A 22,876-nucleotide genomic window follows, 5' to 3' on the forward strand; every position below is an offset into this window, starting at 1 on the left:
AGGAGTAGAAAGGGTGAGGTTATGAAAATATATATGGTATTAAAATATAAGGTGCCTCACAGGAGTACAATCATTGTAGCAGGATCATTAAAGGCACTTAAGATACAACTTGATTAACTACAAAGCAGCTAGTGTTGATGCTGGTTCAATCCTAATTTAGGATGCTGTCTGCATGGAATTGACATGTTCTCCCTTTGACTGTATGGGTTTCAAGCAGATGCTCCAATTTCTTTCCATATCCCAAAGGTGTGTTGGTTAAGTTGGCTGCTGTAAATTACCCCTAGAATAGGTAGATGGCAGTAGAATTATTTGTGTTAAAGAGAGTATGACAGAGAATAGGTCATGGGGAAATAAATAGAGGGATAGGATTGATGGGATTGCTCTGAGAGTTGGCATATTCTCAGTGTACTATTTAGTCTCTCTGTATATTATAATGGGAAATGTGATGTAAAGAGAAAAGAAGGAAGATGAATCAGTCTTGATTCAGAGCTGATACTAGTACAGGTATGGCTTGAGCTGAATGATCCTTTGCACGGATTTTTTGTAATGCTTCTAAACCAAAACCATAGAACTTTAGAAATTGTAGAGTTTGAAACAGCTGCAACAAATATTAAATTTTGAAAAGGTTCTAATACTTAGGACAAAATATTGAATGATATGTTGAATATCAACAGGATGGATATCTAAGGAAGCTGTGATAGATGTCAGTGGTATAAATGATATTCTGGGTTAGATATCAAAACAATACAAAATAGTTATTTTTTCTTTGAACTCAAATAAAATAATCTTTTTGAGTAGATTCAATTTTACGCATAGATTTTTATAGCTTTGTCAATCAAATAAGCACTTTCCATTCAAAGTCACATGAATAAATCATTTCCCTAGAAATTGGAGCTTTCAGGATTGTATACCAGATGAGTTACCGAATGAGATGTCTGGAAAGATTTCTTTGAGCACAATTTTTTTGTTGCCCAAGCAGATCAAATGTTTATTGGTTCACCAAACTAGGACATTATCTCAGCCATTGTCACAATATTTTCTTCATTAAATTAAATATCCATTCATCAATATTAAAAGTTGTTTTGGTGGATAATGAAATACATGTTTTATCAGCTGCACAGAGAGCCTATACCACATGGAGATATGTGCCAAGGATAGACTCCAGTTTAGGATAATATCTTGAACAGACATCTGTTGGTGAAACATTTGAGGAGTGGCCAGCAGATTGGGAGGAAAGCTACAGTGGTCAGGGACCTATTCTTAGAATTTACTTGTCAGCAGCTATAGTTTTCAGACTGAAAACCAATCGCATCTGGTCTGAATGTAGTAATTTTTAAGGTTGGTACCAACATAGAAAGGGCTGACGGTATTTATAATAAATGAAATTCTCTTTAAACAACATGCATAAAAAATGCTTGTATTTTTTATTTTTATCTATTAAAGTGCATGAATATATATATGTAATTTTATTGTGATATTGTTTGTTTTTCACTAATTCATCCTGTGTAAATAAAGCCACCAGTTCACAGTCTCACTCTAAAGACTGACTGCATCTCCAGTTAATCTTTTGAAGAAAATCACACAAATATTGTAGTGTAAGGATTCATCTATGATCACTGGGTTACCTATGCATTGGCAGGTAAAGGTGTTCATCTTATTACTTGAAGCTACAATGTCCCACTGAAAGATTATCTAGTGACTTTGGGGCTAAAGCTAACTTTATTGTGCTGAGAAGTGCTTTAGAAAAGAGATCTGACAGTAACTTTATCAAGGTAAATCAGTCTCAGAGCAGTGGTAAGTATAGAAGAGGGAAATTCACATGGTTCTGTATAAACATGCTCCCACAAAGAAGACAGGCAGAACTGTCAAACCAATGGCCTCTGGATGACAAGGTGCATAGAGGGAAAGATAAAACGAAAAAGGGAAACTAATGTCAGATGCGGAAGCCCAGAGGAATTATGGTGGTGAATTTAAAAGGGAAATTTTACCTGGAAGGTAAAATCAAGGAAGAGCTAAATCTTTTGATGCATGTAAAGGGCAAGAGGGTAACAGAGTAGGTACCAAAACAATAACCAATATGTAGTATACAGGTTACATTAAAAAAATACTTTGCTGCTTTTTTACAAAGGAGAGGGAAGATGGTGATGTAGTAATTAAAAGAGAAAGTGTCTAAAAATATCGGATGGAATAAGCAAAGCAGAAGAGGAAGTATTGAGTGCTTGAGCATCTTTGAAAGCAGCAAGACAGCAAGCCCAGACTGAATATATCCAGGCTATATAATAAAACAGGGACTTAATTTCAGAAGCTCAAATCATGTTTTTTTAAATTTTTCCTGTCTCTTGGAGTTATGTATAGTTGACTGGTAGGATCTTCACCTTGAGGAGCAATTAAGAATAGCTAATTGACCTATTAACTGCTGATGTTGCGCTGTGTTTAACAATGGAGGAATAATAAACCTGGTAATTTCAGGTCAATTAGTTTGAATTAATTGATAAACAAATTATTGGACTCAATTTGAGGAACAGTTTAAACTTCATTAAGAAAAATACAGATTAATGATAGACTGACAAAATGGATTTGTTAAGGAAAAGTATCTGGTTTGGCAATTAAACATTTTGAGGAGGTAGCAAAGGACAAGTGGGGGGGGGGGGAGGGGTGCTGGTTGTTAATGAGGACAATGCATTTGATTTAAAGGACATGGCTTTCAGCAGGGTTTTGATGAGATGCCACATAATAGGCTGTTCAAAAAAGTAAAAGTGCAAGGTATCGAAGGGAGATGGGAAATTTGGATCCAAAATGGATCCAGTGGCTGGAAGCAAAGGTTTGACAGGTGCTTTTGTGCATCCACTCCCTAAACTTATCACATCTCTGTTCTGCCCCTGGTTGGAGGGTTGGGATAGGATTGGGGTGAGTGGGGGACGTGATATGTGTTGGGATCTGACCCCAGCTCATTCCTGATTTCTGCGTTATAATGCACAGTCAGGAACAAGCTGACACATGACAACAGGTAGCCAGCAATTCTCTAAGGAACGTCCAGCTAGCCCCAGCCCACCATGTCCATGCTGAACATTAATTACCCATCCACCATAATACCATTTACCAGCATTTGACCCATAGCCTTCTATACCTTGGTAATTCAAGTGCTCATCTAGATAGTTCTTAAATTGTACTGACATTGCTCTATTTTTCAAGCCTTAGTTCGGCAACCTAAAGCAAGCATACCCTTGCATATACTGTATAAATGGGGAAACAATACATTATTTAGGTCTGCTTGCTGAAATTTTAAGCAGCAGTGAATAGGGAATGAATTTGGTCTATCCTGGGCATTATACTTGAACTTGCTGCAGTCTAAGATGGTGATTAACAATAGAAGGTAAGTTTTTTTTTACCATATAAAATGTTTTGTAGGAAGTCTTAAGAAAGAATAAAGGAGCCCTTCTGATTCCACAGCTGTTCTACTCATGCCACCTCAACACTGCTCCAGAAAGTGAATTTCTGGATGCTGCTGGCAAGATTATGAGAAGACATGACATTGCTTTGGCAGATAATGCGAAGGTAAATCCAAAGGGTTTCTACAAGTATATGAAGAATAAAAGGATAGTAAGGGGCAAAATTGGTCCCCTAGAAGATCAGAGTGGTCATCTATGTGTGGAGCCTCAGGAGATGGGGGAGATCTTAAACAATTTTTTTGCATCAGTATTTACGCAGGAAATGGGCATAGTGGATATGGAAGGAAGGGAAGCAAGCAATAGAGTCATGGAACATATAGAGATTAAAGAGGAGGAGGTGCTTGCTGCCTTACGGTGAATAAAAGTAGATAAATCCCCTGGGCCAGATAAGATATTTCCTCAGACGTTGAGGGAGACTAGTGTAGAAATTTCAGGGGCCCTGGCAGATATATTTAAAATGTCCTTAGCCACGGGTGTGGTGCCGGAGGACTGGAGGGTAGCTCATGTTGTTCCGTTGTTTAAAAAAGGATATAAAAGTAAGCCAGGTAATTACAGGCGGGTGAGCCTGACATCAGTAGTGGGTAAATTATTGGAAGGTGTTCTGAGAGATCAGGTATACAAGTATTTGGACAACCAAGGGCAGATTAAGAATAGCCAGCATAGCTTTGTGCGTGGTAGATCGTGTTTAACGAATCTTGTAGAGTTTTTCGAGGAGGTTACCAAGGAAGTAGATGAAGGAATGGCTGTGGATATTGTCTACATGGACTTTAGTAAGGCCTTTGACAAGGTCCCACATGGGAGGTTAGTTCAGAAGGTTCAGACACTAGGTATCCATGGAGAGCTTGGGTAAACTGGATTCGAAATTGGCTGTGTGGAAGAAGACAGAGAATGGTAGTAGACGATTGTTTCTCAGACTGGAGGCCTGTGACTAGTGGTGTGCCTCAGGGATCTGTGCTGGGACCATTGTTGTTTGTTGTCTATATCAGTGATCTAGATGATAATGTGGTAAATTGGATCAGTAAGTTTGCTGATGACACTAAGATTGGAGGCGTTGTGGACAGCGAGGAAGGCTTTCAAAGCTTGCAGAGGGATCTGAACCAAATGGAAGAATGGGCCAGAAAATGGCAGATGGAATTTAATGCAGACAAGTGTGAGTTGTTGCATTTTGGAAGGACAACTCAAGGTAGGACATACACAGTAAATGGTAGGGCACTGAGGAGTGCGGAGGAACAAAGGGATCTGGGAGTTCAGATATATAATTCCCTGAAAGTGGCATCACAGGTAGACAGGGTTGTAAAAAAGGCTTTTGGCATCCTGGCATTCATAAATCAGAGTATTGAGTACAGGAGCTGGGATGTTATGATGAGGTTGTATAAGTCATCGGTGAGGCCAAATTTGGAGTATTGTGTGCAGTTCTGGTCACCCAACTATAGGAAGGGTATCAGTAAGATTGAAAGAGTGCAGAGAAGATATACTAGAATGTTGCCAGGTCTTCAGGAGTTGAGTTACAGGGAAAGATTGAACAGGTTAGGACTTTATTCTTTGGAGCGCAGAAGAATGAGGGGAGATTTGATAGAAGTTTACAAAATTATGAGGGGTATAAGACAGAGTTAATGCAAATAGATTCTTTCCACCTAGATTAGGAGAGAGAAGTACAAGAGGATATGGCTTTAGGGTGAAAGGGGAAAGGTTTCGGGGGAACATTAGGGGGAACTTCTTCACTCAAAGAGTGGTGGGAGTATGGAAGGGGCTGCCATCTGATGTAGTAAGTGCTGGCTCACTCTGAGATTTAAGAATAAATTGGATAGATACATGGACGGGAGAGGTTTGGAGGGTTATGGACTGGGTGCAGGTAAATGGGACTAGCGGAATAACATTTCGGCACAGACTAGAAGGGCTGAATGGCCTGTTTTTCTGTGCTTGTAGTGTTCTATGGTTCTATTAGTCACTCAAAAGTCAGCATAATGTGTGCGAGCTGTCAGTGGAGGCAGCACATGTGTTACAGTTCAGGCAGAATGAGTTAATGAGGCTTGGAGCTCATTTTAAGTCTGGCATTGGACACTAACCCAATGTGATCGACAGATTGATTTTCATCCCATAATTTTAATGCTATGCCTGATTCTTGATTGAAAGGGTTTTCATATGCATCATGCCATTTGTTTCTCGGTGTTACAGTCACACCAATATTTTTGTTTGGAACACAATTTCTCTGGAGTTTTTCCATGCAGTGCTTTGATCCTACCATGGTTATTGAATCATCTAACAAGCACAAGCTGACAAGGAAACATTTCAGTGTTGCACATTTATTTCTGTTGATATTGCTACATTTATAAAACTATGTTACAAAGAAATACACATTTTGTGGACTTCTTCTTTGGACCATTTCATGTTGTCATCTACTCTTCAGCGCTCTAACAGATAAAAAGGAAATGCACATTATAAATCAGTACAATAAAATGTATGCCTTTAACATTTACTTATTCCTTGATTAATGTCAGAAATCATTACCAGTAATTTGAGTGATTATTACTGTACCTTGATATTAATCAGCAACCAGTAATTTTTACTGTACCTTCATAGAAATGTCCCGGGTTTTAGATCTAAGTTTATTGACTTGAGACTCTGCAATGTCAGCACGTTCCTCGGCTTCCTCCAGTTCATGCTGCACCTTCCTAAACTTGGACAGGTGAATGTTGGCCTGCTCCTCCTATAGGGATACAGTGTGAGAAATTATCAGATTGCAGACTAGAACATTGGAGAATATAACCTTGTAACCTGTCACTACAAAATAAATATTGTCAATTATTTGCAAGGTTCTCACTGAAAGCCATTATTTCTATGGAGGGGGAACTATTAGGGTAATAAAGGAATTTAAAGTTATTGAAGTTTATATTATCCTAAGGCATTATCATTCAAGAAAAAAAGAGTAAATAATTGATGAACTTAATACATCAAGCTTTTGCACTAAATACTTGAGTTTAATCAAGACTGGATTGGATGAAAGTCTCTGCTGACACATTCTGTGCTTTGTGTTGAACTTTTGTTTTGGGTGAGGGAGTTACTTTGTGAAGGGTTTTTCAGATTGGAGGCCTGTGACCGGTGGAGTGCTACAGGGATCGGTGCTGGGTCGCCTCTTGTTTGTCAGAAATACTAATGATTTGGATGAGGATATATGTGGCATGATTAGTAAGTTTGGTGTCAACTGGTGTGTCATGGACAGTGAAGAACTTGTTTAAGGTTACAACTGGATCCAGATAAACTGGAAGAGTGACCAAAGGAATGGCAGGTGGAATTTCAGTCAGGCAAGTGTGAAGTGATACATTTTGGGAAGTTAAACCAGGGCAGGATATACATAGAATAGCAGGACCCTGGGGAGTGTGAAGACCTGTTTGTTGGTCAGAGAGTATATCCAAGCCTAGACTTGTAGACACTAAGGAAAACTAGGTAGAAAAATGAAAGACCTTATTTCATCTTATTGAATGTTGAAGTCTGAGAAGCCTACTTGCCTACTCCTGGTCCTACTTACACTGCTCTTATTTTTTAAGTCAAGTGAATCTTTAAAATCCACCTGTTCATAAATAATGACAATGAGCCTTGTACTGTGACAAATGTCAGGGAGCTCAAATGTATTCACCAGGATTGAATAGATAGTGTCTGTATTCTTTGGAGATTAGAGCAATGGGAGATAATCTCATTGAAACAAGGATTTTAGATTCTAGAATAATTAGTTGCATGGATTGGAATATAAAAACGGTTATAAATGGAATAAAGCAGATGTGACTATTAATGATACTTGCAGCTCAATTTAGTGTTGAAAAATGCTGATGAAAACTTCAAACTTAAACTATAACTTAAAAATATGCATGTTATTCTAACCTTGTGTGGATGGTGAATACACACTATAATCCCCTGTGCAATTTCTATTCATCTTATTTCCAAATATGCTTCTGCACTTGAGAGTTCAGTTAAGAACAAAAGCAAAGGTTCTGTACTTAGTTCAGGTTCTCATCATAAGTATCACTGGAAAGTTATAAATTAAATATGTCTTTATCAAACTGGATTGAATTCATTGAACAGTAATTGGAGATGGCCTTAATTTCACTTCTGTGTTCATAGATTTATGATATTCTTAACATTCAAGTAGGTAGTGTTAGCATTTGTTCTTAATTCTACAGAAAAATCTTAAAATTTAGTGAGTTATAAAAAATAATTTTCTTGAAAAATTGCAATTATTGTTCATGGTTACTTACGGACTCCTCAGATTGTCTCTTGTAGGCCTTAACCTTCATCTGCAGCTTGTCAACCAAATCCTGTAGTCTCAGGACGTTCTTTCTGTCTTCCTCTGACTGTGAATATTGTGAAAGAAGCAATTTTTATGGTGATCTTTTAGTGTTCTTCCTGGCCCACTTGTGTCATATTTAAAGATAAATCATAGTTCTTGCTGGCCCACTCTTTGCCTCTGTGACATTACATTGCTGCCTCCTCACAGCTCCACTCATTTTACCACCATTGGGTCTTTCTTGCTCCACGCAACACCTTTGATACTTGTTTCCATCTTGCCAATGATTTTGAGGTCTCCTGTGCTCTGTTTAAAAGAACAAGCTTCCTCTGAATGGTGACGAGATTATTTAGAATAATCCAGTCACAAGTGAATAGTCTGCAGGACTCAAATGCCCTAGACACAAGCCTTGTGCTGTGCCAATCAGATACCTGGTACTGAAGGCTTCTGCTACCTGAACCATGCAAGTGAAAACACATCCTTAACTCAACCAAAATTACAATGTTAACCATGCGGTCAGGACCTCAGGAAGCATGGAGCAACCTCAAAGGACAGAGCAAACATTGCAAGGTGGTCGGGACACTCAGGATGCCAAGTGTTGGGGTGTGGCCAGAGCATCAGAAACGGTCCTTGCAGAGCATTGAGTGAGGTGAGTGCAACCTGCAGGCCATAAGTTGTGCACCACATGATTATTAACTGTACAATACCTGATAGGTCAGCTCCTTGACTCTTCTCTCGTACTTGCGAACACCTTTAACAGCATCAGCACCTCGTTTCTGCTCGGCTTCCAGCTCATTTTCCAGCTCACGCACCTAAACCAATCAACAAATGGGATTAATTGCTTGATACCCAGGTCATATCCAAAGGTTTCAGTGTGTAGTGCACCATAAAATATCTCAATGTTTACCCTGGCCTCCAGTTTCTGGAGTTGTTTCTTTCCTCCTTTCATCGCCAGCTGCTCAGCCTCATCCAGGCGATGCTGCAGGTCCTTCACTGTCTGCTCGAGGTTCTTCTTCATTCGTTCAAGGTGAGCACTGGTGTCCTGTTCCTTCTTCAGCTCTTCAGCCATCATGGCAGCCTTGAAATTTGAGGCAATTTGTCAAGTCATTATTCAAGCTCAAAATTAAAATGATATCAATGTTATTAAAGTGAGATAATGCTTGTAAACAGTGATAAATCAACTATTAAGGAAACTTCTGACTTACATCAGTGATAGCCTTCTTTGCTTTCTCTTCAGCATTTCGTGACTCCTGGATAGTTTCTTCCATTTCAGACTGAATATGATTCAGGTCGGCATCCAGTTTCTTCTTGGTATTGATGAGGCTTGTGTTCTGCAGGAAAAGAGAATTCCTAATTAGTTTCTCAGGAGTAAAGATGACTGCAATCTCTGTTTTAATCCACACTAAGTAGCTGTGGGGTTGGAGGAAGAATATTGAGGGACGAGGTTAAAAAAACAAAACTCAGTGAGAGGGATATCAATCTAACAGGTAACCTTTTGCTGTCCCAATGCCAGTGGATATTGGATGCCTGAAGACATGTTGTGGAGAGATGGGGCACTCAGTTAAAATGTTTAAATGGGCCCTCACACCAATATTGGTTGCTGTTCTGAATTCCTGAGGATGGATCTCAGCAGGAAAAGTGAGGCATAAACTGTAGCCTCCTATCACTGGAGATCCTTTCCTGTGAACTAGTTGGCAACCAAGCAAGAAACTGAACCAAAAGAATTCATGAGGTTTCCTCCTTTAAGTTCATCTTAGGCAGTGCTGTGTCTTGGCCTCATCCTCAACAAACTCCCCATATATAACAAGACCTGGATGCTTTTACAGTGTAACATTAATGTGGGGACAAACCTGAGAGTGCAGCAGTGTAACTCTCTCACTGACGTCGACCAGCTCTTGTTCAGCAATTTTGCGAGACCTGTCTGTCTGTTCCAGAGCTGCTCTCATTTCTTCAATCTCAGCCTGTTGCAGGCCGCTTCTGCGCTCCACCATGGCCAGTTGTTCCTTCAAGTCTTCCTGACCTCTGCAAGCATCGTCCAGCTGTAACTGGGTGTCCTGTTTGGAATGAAGGATTGCTTTGTTGCCAGAAATTACAATATACTGGAATACTCATCTTATACTTGAATCATCTTATACTTGTAGTAATAAGTTGTTTTTTCATCAAAAAATAGCTTATAAAATGTAAACCTAATTGCAAATAACAAATCCTGCATTTTACATTTTCTGTTTTATGAAAATTATATTTATTGAGTGATTATACAACATTTAGAAATAACTGTAAACTGGAGATCAATATCCTATCATACAGACCTTTAGTTGACCCTGCAGGTTTCTGAGATGTTTTTGAGCCTCTGAAGCCTGACGATTGGCGTGTCCCAGCTGAATCTCCATTTCATTCAGATCACCCTCCATTTTCTTCTTGATTCTAAGGGCATCGTTTCTGCTCCTGACTTCAGCCTCCAAAGCACTTTGCATTGTGTCCACAACTCTCTGGTGGTTCCTCTTCACCCTGATCAATCTCTTCATCTTTCTCTGCAATCTTCCTGTCAACTTCAGATTTCACTTGGTTCAGTTCCAGCTGAATACGGAGGATCTTGCTCTCCTCATGTTCCAGAGAGGCCTACAAGAGGGATTAAATATATTTTTGAGTGTTTCACTGTATTGCCCTCACTGTGATGCATTCTTTACGCCTTTGCCCTGCTTCAACTTAACTGTTGCTGGAACCATTATCCACTATGTTTTTGTAACATGGTATTTAAGTGCTTCCCTATGATTGAATTCCTATCTACCACACTCCAAAAATTTGAAATCATGCAAATGTGTGCTAACTTGATCCCAACACACGTTCTGTTAACTATCACCTCTGTTTTCACTGACATATGTATTGGCTTCTAATCTGGTAACCCTTATTTATAAAGTTCTCAGCCTAAAGTAATTTGTTTCCTCTCTTTCCTAGTTCTGATGAAGCTCCTTCAATCTGGAACGTTAACTCTGTTTCTCTTTCCACAGATGCTGCCTGACCTGCTAAATGTTTCCAGCATTTTCTGTTTTTATTTCCTTCAATCAGTACTAACTTAATAATCCACTTATCGTTCATAGAATGCTACTGTAATGCAACGTTTGCTTATATAATTTGTGCTGGTTGTTAATTTGTTTCAATGTGTGATATACGTTCATATTTTCATAATAAAGCATGTCTATATCAAAATATTATTCTAAGTAGCCAGATATATTTGAAACCTCATTTATCCATCTCCATGGAAAGGGTCAGTGATTTAATGTTAGATTCCTTTTGTGAATGTACAAGATAAAAAGAGCTCTAATTTTTGAGGTTCATCAGCTTATCTTTTTGTAGTGCAGATACAACAATCTCTATATAATGAATGTTGTCATACTGAAACCTTAACCATTAACTTTGTTTCTCACTCCACTGACTCTGATATGCAGGTATTTCTGATATTTGCTGTTTTAATTTTGGACTTTCAGGTTCCAGAGTAGGTTGATTTTCAGCCATCAATTTGATTCAAACATCCATTAATCTAATAAGCATGACATTAAATATATCCAATGGTTCATCTGTTATTCCAGTGAAGCAATCCATGCTTTAAATGAACATCCCTTCATTACTCTCAATTTAATGCCATTCAGACCAGTTTGTTCCTCTTGCACTGAAGCCCTTAGATCTTCAAAAATGTTTTTAATGCCAGTCAATGCTCCATTATTATTGCAATTTCTTTACTACTGGCAACTACCACTGTTCCAAATTTGTATTTCTAACATGCACTGCAATAATTGTCAATTTTACCTCTGCCTCCTCCAATGCCGACTGAATTTCACTCTTCTCCTGCTCAGCTGCCTTCTTTGCCTTTTCCATCTCATGGAGGGCCTTGCCACTTTCACCCAGTTGCTCAGTCAGATCAGAAATCTCCTCTGGTTTTTGAAAGATATTGTTAATTAGATCCATCTTGTAGTGATAAAACTGAGATTGCAAAAGAAATACAAGCTTATGATGTTATTGAAGTTAGATGGATTCTAGAGAGACTGAAGGTTAGTAAGCCAGAATGGAATCTATAATTAAGTTGCAAGATAAACAAGAATCTGTTTCATAATATCAACATTTTAAAATGCTTAAGTAAGAGAAAGGACTTAGACTTACGTTGCAGGTTCTTGTTTTCTCGTTTAAGAGTTTCAAGATGATCCAGAGACTCCTCATATGCATTCTTCATTTTGAAGATTTCAGTACTCAGACTGCGAGATTCCTTCAGAGCTGCTTCTAGTTCTGCCTGGCTTTCCTCATATTTCTGTTTCCAGTCTGCCAGAACCTTAATTGTACAATTGTAAATGTTAGAAATGAAATTTTAGACTAATTTACATCTCGGTAGCAATGAGACATGATAGCTGGAGAGTATGAAGTTCAGAGTTCAATCTCAGAAATGGGATTATATTTTGCCGGTATCCAGGGTGCCTGGCCCAACATAATATCATGCCTGAGTATATCAACAGATGAGAATGGACTGATTTCCAATGGCTGTACATGGACAACATATGCTATTTTACAGTATTAAAAGGGTTTAGTCTTTACTTTTAATATGCCCAATAGATCTAATGTAATGTTAGTAAACTTTCACATTTAGGCAGACTACTGAACCCTTTGTTCTGACATGCTATCAGAGCATGGCTGATCTACAGCTTGATTCCACTCAACTCTGTTTGCTTGTTATGACCTGCTAATTTTACATAACAAAGATCTAATGATGCCAAATCTCTTGCCATTAGGGAGAGAAAAATATAAACAACCTATTATGAACATAAATTTTATCAATTCAGTTCCAACAAGGAACTTGCATTGAATGGCTTTCATCAAGTCATTAATGAGGTCGAATCCTCACATAAAATTAAACTACCATTTGCTTGCCTGTCCCTGGCTAAAATTGATTAACGTGAAGTTGGTTACTACTTTTAGAATGACATGCAAAGGGAAACAATGAAACAACCTGATCTTACCTTGTCAAAGTTCTTTTGTTTCTTGTCTAGAGCTGCTGCTGCTGAATTTGCCCTCTCTACATCTACCATCAGATCCTCCACTTCACCCTGCAATCTCTGCTTAGTCTTTTCCAATGAAGCACATTTGGAGTTCACGGCCTCAATGTGCTCTTCTGCATCCTGTAGACGCTGAGCAAGTTTTTTCCTGAAAAGCACAAAGCCGGCACAATGACACCATCTCACAGGAAATGGTGCAAGAACACAAATACTCATTGACAGAATGTGGTGCATGAACCCAGATTCCTCTGTATTACATACTTGGCCTCTTCCAGTTCCTCTGTACGCTGGATTGCATCAGTTTCATATTTTGTTCTCCACTGAGCCACTTCACTGTTGGCCTTGGACATTCCACGCTGGAGCTCAGCCTTTGCCTCCAGTTCCTCTTCATATTGCTCACGGAGCAAATCGCAGTCATGGCGGGCGGATTGCAGAGCATGTGCCAGAGCGCCCTTAGCCTGAAATCATTACCATATACAATGATGAAATAATACTCATTATCATTGTGATTCTTAGCAGGTAATGAAACCTTGCCTTGTAATATTTTTTTCATGTTCCAATCTTGTACCTTTGTTTCTTCCTCCAGCTGTCTCTTGAGTTCCTCGAGCTGTTGGGTATATCCTTGTTTCCCTCTTGTCAGCTGAGAAACTAAGGCCTCTTTCTCCTCCACCTGGCGGTTCAGTTCACCTGTAAATGAAAGTGATTATGTGTGAAAAATTATAAATATGATAGTGTTTTCTACATGATGAAGATGAAATATCAAATTGATCAATACCGTTTTCTGTTGAAAGACGTGCTTTTTGAGTCGATAAATCATTGATCAAACGTTGATGTTCATCATGTTTGGTCTTCATTTCACTGACCTGGTCCTCCAGCGTCCGTGCCACTTTCTCAAGGTTTGCCTGAAAACAAAACAACCAGTTTTGAAAAGGAACAAAACAAACCGAACACAACTAATTAAAGTTAACTATACAAGTGTAGTACGTAGTGTCATCCGTCACTGTACCTTAGCTTTAGACACTGACTCCATGTTGCTGGCAAGGTCATCAATTTTCCATCTTCAGCTCACTCTTTCCTTCTCAAGTTTCTGCTTCACACGTTGCAGGTTGTCGATTTGTTCCCCAAGTTCTGCAACACTGTCAGCCTGCTTCTTGCGAAGAGCAGCGGCTGTGGCTTCATGCTGGAGGGTCGATTCTTCCAGGTCACGGCGCATTTTCTGAAATTCTGCCTCTCGTTTCTTGTTCATTTCAATCTGAGCTGCAGTTGCCCCACCGGCTTCTTCCAGTCGCTCACTGATCTCTTCAAGTTCCCGAGAAAGATCGGCTCTCTGTTTCTCAGTCTTAGCGCGAGCAGCACGTTCAGCTTCAATTTCTTCCTCAAGCTCCTCAATACGAGCCTTAAGATAAGCAAACATTGATTATAATCATGGAACCAATAATATCAGTTCAAACATGTGACCTTCACTGAGTGGCATTGATAATTTCACTGGACATGTACATCACCTGTAATTCTTTAATCTTTTTCTGCAGCTGGGAAGCCATTGCCTGCTCATCTTCAACTTTGCTTTGAAGCTGGCTGATTTCAAACTCTTTCCTTTCAGTAGTAAGAGTGAAAGAAATAAATTAAAACAATCAATCAATGAAGTTCTGAAATATTAGGACATCCACAAAATCTTTTTTATTTTCTCTGATGTACTGAGGCAATAATTATGTGATAAATAGAGGATATTTAAAGTACATCTTAATTCCTCACTATTACATTGTTACTCACTATACGAATGTTCCTTGCGTTAAACAATGGCAGGAACTTTGTTTTCAAGTTCTATCACAGATTTTTTCAGGACATCACATCTTCAAATTAATATAAAACCTCTGACTGCAGGGCCTGTATCATAAATATCAAGTTCTGTATGCTAATCATCAGGTTAGGTAAGATGGGAATTTAAGCAATGTATTGGAACAAAGATCTATTTGCTCAGAACTTAAATACTGACTTCTTTAGTTTCTCATCCAGTTGCTGCTTGTCATTCTCCAGATCCATTGTTACTTCTTGTGACAGCTTCAAGTCACCTTCAAGCTTCCTCTTAGCACGCTCGAGATCCATGCGGAGTTTCTTCTCCTGCTCCAGAGAACCTTCAAGCTTTTTAAGGAAAGATAACATTTTAGCAGGATTTGATTTAAAGTCAGGATTTCTCAAACTCACTTGATTTAATTGTTATTTTGAATACCTACATCATCAACTTGTTGTTCAACTTGGTCTTTGTTTTGGTCAGAGTGTTGACTTTGTCTTCCTCGGCCTGGAGGTCATCCAAAGTTTGCTGGTGGGCCTCCTGGAGGGCTTTCTTTTCCTTTGTTAACTTAGCAATGCTTCATCAAGACTAGCCATCTCTTCAGTGAGGTTTTTAACCTAAGTGCAGCAAACAAAAATGAACAAAGTAAATTTATGACATGTAATCATCACATAGGGGAATCTTCCTATGTCTTCTACGCATCTTTTAGTTAGACATCAAAGGTCCACCCATTCGTACCTTGTTCTCAGTGGCATGTTTCTCTTTTTCAACTTTGGCTAAGGTGAGCTCCAAGTCATCAATATCTTTCTTCAGTTCTGAACACTCATCCTCCAGTTTCCTTTTCTTAGCTGTCAGCTCAGCATTTATCTCCTCTTCATCTTCCAGTCTTTCATTAGCTTCCTTCAGTTAGCCTCCAGTTGAATTTTATTTTTAATCAGTCCTCACATCTTTCTTCTGCATCAGCCAGAGTTTCACTTTCCTGCAATAAAATGATACGATGAATTATCCCAGGATATGTGTTTTTGTAGTTTGTATATATGCATAACCACACAAACATAGTCAGTGTAGATACCGCTTGGACTTGAAGTTGGAGATCATTCTTTTCCTGCACAAGAGCCACCATTTTCTCTTCCAATTCCTTCCTCCGTGCTTCAGATTTGGTAAGTGCCTCCTTAGTTTTCTCAAACTCATCTTTCATATTTGCCATTTCCTTTTCAGTTTCAGCACTCTCAGAAGAGGTTTGATCTTGAAGTACAGTTGCATCCATGGCCAGTGTTTGACATTTGTGAATGCACGGATGTTGTACTGTAGGGTGTACAGTGCTTCCCTAAAGGACACAGGAAAATGAACAGAGATTACAACAGTTTTCTCTTTCTGGAGTAAAATGTGATATTATTGTGTAAAATGTGTTTATTGCAAATATATCTTTGGATACTTTGAAAGCAATGTTTACCTCCTTTCCATCATTCTCTTAAATTCAACCCTCATCAAGTAGCCACGGCATATAGCTTGAGTGCGGGTAACGAGCTGTGCCAACTTGTCATCTCTCATCTCCTCAAGTAAACCTAAGAGACCAGCCTTGAAGAACACCTTAAACAAAGTAAGTGATCACTTTTAATGTTCAGTTCTCAAAAAAAACACATTTTAGAAGAAACAAATTTAATCTGTTTTCATGCTCGTAATTACATCAGAAAATTAGTGCAGCACAAACATTTTGCACAACTGACCCTAATAGAGTAGTTCAAGTTGCTCTAGAAATCCAGTTATATATTCACATAGAAGGTAGTATATCAATTCACTTGTATCTAAGATTACATTTATATTCATTATTCATAATTTTGTTATTTCACATGAAGAAACACACAATTTCTACATAATTACCTTGGTGTGCCCAAATTTGTACTGGGTATGATCTACATCAATGATCCCAATAACTTCTCAGATGCCTTCTTGCTATCAATGAATTGACCTTCAGGAATTGCACTAGCATTCAGAACTCTGTACCTGTTGCATTGGAGTTTTACACAGGTTATTGGCTGATTTTCATTAGAAGTAAGCACATTGAACAACTGATTTGGATGGAAAATTGAAAAGGTAAATGTGGACTTTGAGATTTTGTACCTTTGCTTAAAGTCACCATAGATGATTCTGCTTGGGAATCCCTTTCTGCAAATTCTGATACCCTCCAGCACACCATTGCACCTCAGTTGGTGTATGACAAGGAAATTATCCATAGCACCTGAGGTTTACAACATAAATATTAAAACTAATTATTAAAATAGAACACAAAATTATTTTTCATGACCCATTGAGTTAAGAACAGAAGATTGTTAGTCAGTGTAATTATATGTCGATAACAGTGCATTGCATAGATGAAAACACTACTTGCCTGGTGTCTTTGTCTCATTGGGGATGATACAACGCACAAAATGTGGATGTGTGGTTCTCAGGTTAGTCATCAGCTTGCCCAAATTTTCCTGTGAGGTGAACAATAAACCAATAGAGGCAATTACAAAAATGTTAATTACTTTAAATCAATGACTAAAATTAATTTTAAAATAACTCTATTATTAAAATTTTGTTCAGTACATAGTGCAGAATGAATGTGGAAGAGAAAATCTTACCCTAAACAGAGCAGATACTGTCTGGAATGAACCACCCTTCTTTTTGCCTGCTTTCTTGGCACCACCTTCAGCTATAAAACAAATTAAATTAAACAAATTAGGGAAGGGAAGAAAGCAGTGCTGGTTTAAAAACAAATCATTGTTAACACTTGTGTGTATCAGAGCTTTACCTTCAGGAGTTGCGGCATAGAGATGAGCCAAGAGTTTCACTGATGACTTCTGGAACAGCCCAGTTACAGTTTCATTCAGTGGGTCCTTGTTCTTATCCAGCCAGCCAGTAACGTTGTAGTCCACAGTACCAGCATAATGGACCAGCGAGAAGTGAGCTTCAGCCTTTCCTTTGGCAGGCTTGGGCTTCTGGAAGTTGTTTGACTTGCCAAGATGCTGATCATACAGTTTATTCTTGAAGGTAATGTCTGAGGCCTTCGGGAACATGCACTCCTCTTCCAGGATTGAGAAGATACCCATAGGCTGTGGGAATCCCGAAGTTTATATTTGGTGAGTCTTTCCATTAATATAATACTAGATAAATATTAAGTTCCTATGAATGCCTTACACATCATTACCCACCTTCTCAATGAGTTCAATGCAAGCAGCCAGATCCATCCCAAAGTCAATGAATTCCCATTCAATTCCTTCCTTCTTGTACTCCTCTTGTTCCAGAACAAACATGTGGTGGTTGAAGAACTGCTGCAGTTTCTCATTAGTAAAGTTGATACATAACTGCTCCAAGCTGTTGAACTGAACACATAGAAATATACATAGGTATTCATAGTCTAATTTAATTATCTCAATCATAAACATGTTTAAATCAATGTTTATGTTTCCGATCCTTACATCAAAAATTTCAAAGCCAGCAATATCCAGCACACCAATGAAATACTGCCTGGCCTGCTTTGTGTCCAGTTGTTGATTGATACGGACGACCATCCATAAGAACATTTTCTCAAATATGGATTTAGCAAGAGCACCGACTGAGTTGTAGACCTGAAAGAATACAATATGATCAATAATTGACAGCACTTCTACATATTAAGTGTTCTAAATATTTACTCAGACACTTCACTTCAACTGTTGGTAACTGTACCTGCTGAACAGTCTGACCTTTGGTCACAAATTCATTGCCAACCTTCACTCGTGGAAAGCACAATGCCTTTAGCAAATCTGCTGAGTTGAGACCGGTCAGGTAGGCAACTTTGTCAGCATCTAATACATAGGAAAGAGTAATCGAACATGTTAGAAACAGTAAAGATATGATTTAAAGTTAATATTCTGCTTGCACACCTAATTTTAACCAAACATGCTGTGTGACAAGACATAAGATCTCTTTTTTTTCTGTTATCTAACTAGCTTAAGAGTGTGCGTTACCTGAACAAAAGCATACAGCTATGCACCACCACATGAAATACCTTCCAGAGTATTTCCCAAATATAAAGTTGCAAAACACTGCTATACAAGTGCATTACATTTTAGATTTTGAAAGAAACTAAATGTGTACCAGATTGAAGTTTGATTTTGAATATGTTAAATTTAGTAAATAATAAAATTCAATTAGATGCTTGAGAGTGTTACCCTCTGTGCCATCAGGCTCTGCCTGCTCTTCACGCTGCTTTTGCTTGAATTTCATGTTTCCAAAGTGCATCACAGCTCCAGTCAGTTTATAGATGCCCCACTTCTCCTCATTGGTGAAGCCAAGGATATCAATGGCGGTCTGTACACCAAACAACAGATTTAGCATCCAACAAAATGGCCAACATAATGAAAAGTTTTCTCAGCTTTGTTATCAAAGCTTGGGAACTTTGAAATATCTTCATGCCACATGTTTTAGTTTAAAATTTTACAGGTTTGAATACTTTTATTGAGAGTGCAGATAAACTTTGGTCATTGTCAATTTTCTCCATCTTTGATTGTCTGGCTCAGCTTCAGTCCAAGTCCTTGTTTGCTTGGTAAAATGGATTACAACTAATGGATCTGGGAGTATTTGAACAATTAAGGATGTACTAGTCAAGCTGAGAAGATACAAATGAAGGTGTATAGTAGATACTCACATCAGTTGCCACCAGTTCTTCTTTATCATCAATACTGGCAACACTGATCTCACCCTGGCTGACAAATGGGTAATCATAGGGGTTGGTGGTAATGAGGCAAGCCTCTGCCAAAAACAAATGCTTTGTTAGTGGAAAGACAGCATGTAATCTAACGATGAAATTCAATTTTCTCTCTTCCATTCAAGCAACTTGTCCAGTTTAAACTATTTGAGAATACTTCGCAATATCAAATGAAAATCAAATCAAATGCAATGGAATGAAAGGAAGGAAATAACATTACACTTAGTTTACCCTACCATTTCATTTATCTTCATCCACTGACAGTCTGAGTTGAAACATAACATTGTAAACAGTAGTGTGTTGAAATCTGTTGCACAAACCTTTCCCGTGTTAACAGAGAATGGAAAAATGAAGGTGTCAACATTCCAAAACTTGGAACCTTACCAACAATTTCTGGTTTGTGATTGCTCATCATCTGGTAGAAAATGTGGTAACTCCTTTCAGCTTTCAGCTGGAATGTCACTCTGGATTTTTCCAGTAGATCTGCAGACACACAAGCAAATGCAGACTTGGTGAAGAACGTGTCCGCAATTTGATTTACAACCAATATTTGCATTTGCGGTTCAGCTGCACTTACAGGTTTCAATGTCAGCAGAAGCCAGTTTCCCGGTGGTACCGAAGTGAATCCTGATGAATTTACCCTTGGTATGAAAGATGATTCAAGTCAGAGACGAAACAATGTCAGAGAGCGCGCACAGTATAATGTTACTGAAACCTTTCATTGTCAAACTGGATGAATGGATTTCACATTATGAGGTATAACGTTTGTAACAGTAGGAAAGTTTCAAGACACTTACAAAGCGAGACGAATTGTCGTTTCTCACAGTCTTGGCATTACCGAAGGCTTCCAACAGCGGGTTGGCCTGGATGATTTGATCCTCCAGGGTTCCCTGTGAAAATATTTTTGGTCACCAGGATCTGGAGCATTTACTAAGTGAAGAAAGAGATTTCAACTAAGCAAGGAGAAGTGTCCGATGTCTATGAAGTGAGTTCTGACTGTACCTTGCCGGATGGCTGAGCCTCCTTTTTCTTGCCGGGATCGCCGGCAGCTGCAACCAATGCGAAGTACTTGGATGACACGTTTCGTGTTCACAGTCTTCCCGGCACCGGATTCTCCGCTGGAAGAGATGAGAGCATAACGTGAAGAACTCAGCAATTGTCCACAAATAATAGTGATTTCGAAAGGCAACCAGAAACTACAAAGCTTACGTGATCAAGATTGACTGGTTTTCCCGATCTGTAAGTCAAACAAAGGAGCAAATGGTGTATATATTTGTCACGTGATTCTGATTTAAACCTTGATGCTATATTGAGAAAAGAGCAGTATTTACCAGTTAACATGAACTGATAGGCGTTATCAGAGATGGAGAAGATGTGGGGAGGAGCTTCCTGACGCTTCTTGCCCCTGTAGCCAACCACGACTTCAGCGTTGTACACAGGCAACCACTTGTAGGGGTTCACGGTGACACAGAACAACCCAGAGTAGGTCTAAAGGCAGGGAGGATGTTTATAATCAAAAATTAACCTTTTTCATTTTTGTTTGCAATCGAAAGAGGTCGCTTATACCTATCACCTCTCAGCTTCTTACATCACTCCCTCCATCTACCTTCCCCTCTCGCCTAGACCACCTATCACCTGCCAGCCTGTGCTCCTGCCCCTCTTACTCTGGCTTCTGCCCTCTTCCTCTCCAGTCCCGAAGGGTCTCGACCCGAAACGTCGACTGTTTATTTCCCTCCATAGATGCTGCCTGACCCACTGAGTTCCTCCACCATTCTGTGTGTGCTGCTCCAGATTCCAGCGTCTGCAGAATCTGTCTGTCTTTGTCTCATTGAAGCTGGCACAGGATGGCACATTGCCTCACAGTTCCAGGCACCTGGGTTCAATCCCGATCCTGAATGCTGTCTCTGTGGAGTTTGAACATTCTCCACGTGACGGATGAATCGCCCCAAGCGCTCCAGTTTCCTCCTGCATCCCAAATATGTGTTGGCGATTTTATCGGTACTATAAATTACCCCTGGTGTAGTTAGATGTCAGGAGAATCGGAGGAAAGCAATGTGCATTTGAGAGTAGAACGTCTAACAGCAAAATAATTGGGGAGATGGATTGTTCCAGAAGCCGGCATGAATTTGATGTACACAATGTTTCCCATCTATGTTGTGGAAAATTTGATAAAAAGGTAATGATCTGAAAACAAAATATATGCAGTCATTGGCTTCGTAAATCGAGCCATAGAGTATCAGAACACGATGGTATTTGCTGAAACTGTATAAATCACTGGAGACACCAGAGTCTGCAGATGCTGGAATTGAGCGAAAAAAGACTGCTGGAGGCACTCAGTGTCAAGCAGTATCTGTGGAGGCAAAGAGAGAGTCGACTTTTCGGGTCGAGACCCTGATGCAGAGATGTCCACCATCCCCACCACAGATGCTGCTTGACCCGCTGAGTTCCTCCAGCGGTTTGTTTTAATTTGCTTTATAAATCACTGATTTGAGCTCAACTGTTGTGAAATTCCGTTCAACGTCTTTTAAGAAAAATTTGAGAGGGTGCAGGAAAGTTTACTTCGATGAACATGTGACCAAAAACTTGGAGGGACTGGTTCGCGTTAGGTTTCAAAATTCTAAGGGAGTTTGATGAAACTCCCTTAGAATTTCATCAATTCAGGAGGCGAGATTATCAGGGAACTCGGGTTTCAGGTAGTTGGCAAGGGCCCGGTAATGAAGTTATTTTTATGCGTGGAGATTTATTAGCATCAGGAATTCTTCGAAAGCTGGAGAAATCACATTCAATTGTAACTTTAAAAAGGATTCAGTAATTATATAGGACAATTTTGCTGGAAGTTAGGAAAAAAGAATGGAGAATGGAATTTAGCTGTGTCAAAGAATGACCGCTTTCTATGGCTTATGATCAACCAAGGTTATTGTACTTACGTAGATCATCCAGGCTGCATAACGCTCTTTGAGGTTATACAACACGGATGCCTCGTTCAGGTGGGTCAACATGGCCATGTCCTCGATTTTATCGAACTTTGGAGGGTTCATTGGGAAGACTTGGTCTTCCTTGACAGTTACGGTCTGAAAAAGATAAACAACCCACCGTGTTATATTGAAGAAAATTTGCTCTGTTAAGACCAACGAGACTTTTCAGAATAATTTAAGTTTTAACTGACCCTCTTGTCTAATAAGGTCTCCACTGTGGCTTTGCCTCCCTCCCTGCTCTTGACCGTGCCTTTCACGTACAGTTCTTTGTCATCGGGGACATAGCAGGCGGTCTTGGCGTCGAACGGTCTGTTCTGCGCTTCAAGCCTTTCCTTATCCGACTTCCGTAAATACGGCGCCGCCTCCCCAAACACTGCCATTTCCGAATCCCCCATGGCTTCGATCTATCGCTGGAATATACAAGGAACATTTAAGTCATTTGATCTTGCATACTATCAGCATACTGCATGTATTACTTGTTGACAAGAATAAATAATTTCTTTTTTCACGATGCGGCATGGTACTGAACTAACTTTTTTTTAAAGAGAAGCATTAATTTCTCTCTTTCATTTCTGAGTTTTAATACATTTTCTTTCAATTGATTTTGTTCCCT

General features: G+C 39.2%; 1 protein-coding gene across 1 annotated transcript; it reads right to left on the reverse strand.

The window, feature by feature from the left end:
- Window positions 1–6,012: 6,012 nt before the first annotated feature.
- LOC127580153 (myosin-4-like) lies at window positions 6,013–22,658 on the reverse strand. The gene is given in 46 exon segments (XM_052033371.1): window positions 6,013–6,156; window positions 7,700–7,795; window positions 8,436–8,540; window positions 8,636–8,806; window positions 8,934–9,059; window positions 9,579–9,782; window positions 10,038–10,235; window positions 10,237–10,347; window positions 11,533–11,657; window positions 11,884–12,049; window positions 12,732–12,915; window positions 13,029–13,225; window positions 13,336–13,454; window positions 13,543–13,669; window positions 13,774–14,163; window positions 14,270–14,360; window positions 14,761–14,906; window positions 14,999–15,018; window positions 15,021–15,134; window positions 15,137–15,173; window positions 15,295–15,464; window positions 15,467–15,496; window positions 15,499–15,535; window positions 15,629–15,786; window positions 15,789–15,883; window positions 16,010–16,146; window positions 16,438–16,478; window positions 16,481–16,560; window positions 16,678–16,795; window positions 16,946–17,033; window positions 17,181–17,251; window positions 17,351–17,651; window positions 17,751–17,921; window positions 18,018–18,167; window positions 18,268–18,386; window positions 18,753–18,891; window positions 19,229–19,332; window positions 19,673–19,771; window positions 19,866–19,929; window positions 20,086–20,178; window positions 20,291–20,356; window positions 20,358–20,406; window positions 20,498–20,525; window positions 20,620–20,776; window positions 22,216–22,359; window positions 22,455–22,658. Coding segments are annotated over 46 exon segments (5,784 nt in total).
- Between the last annotated feature and the right edge of the window lie 218 nt (window positions 22,659–22,876).

This window comes from Pristis pectinata, chromosome 18, assembly GCF_009764475.1.
Source record: "Pristis pectinata isolate sPriPec2 chromosome 18, sPriPec2.1.pri, whole genome shotgun sequence".
Taxonomy (NCBI): Eukaryota; Metazoa; Chordata; class Chondrichthyes; order Rhinopristiformes; family Pristidae; genus Pristis; species Pristis pectinata.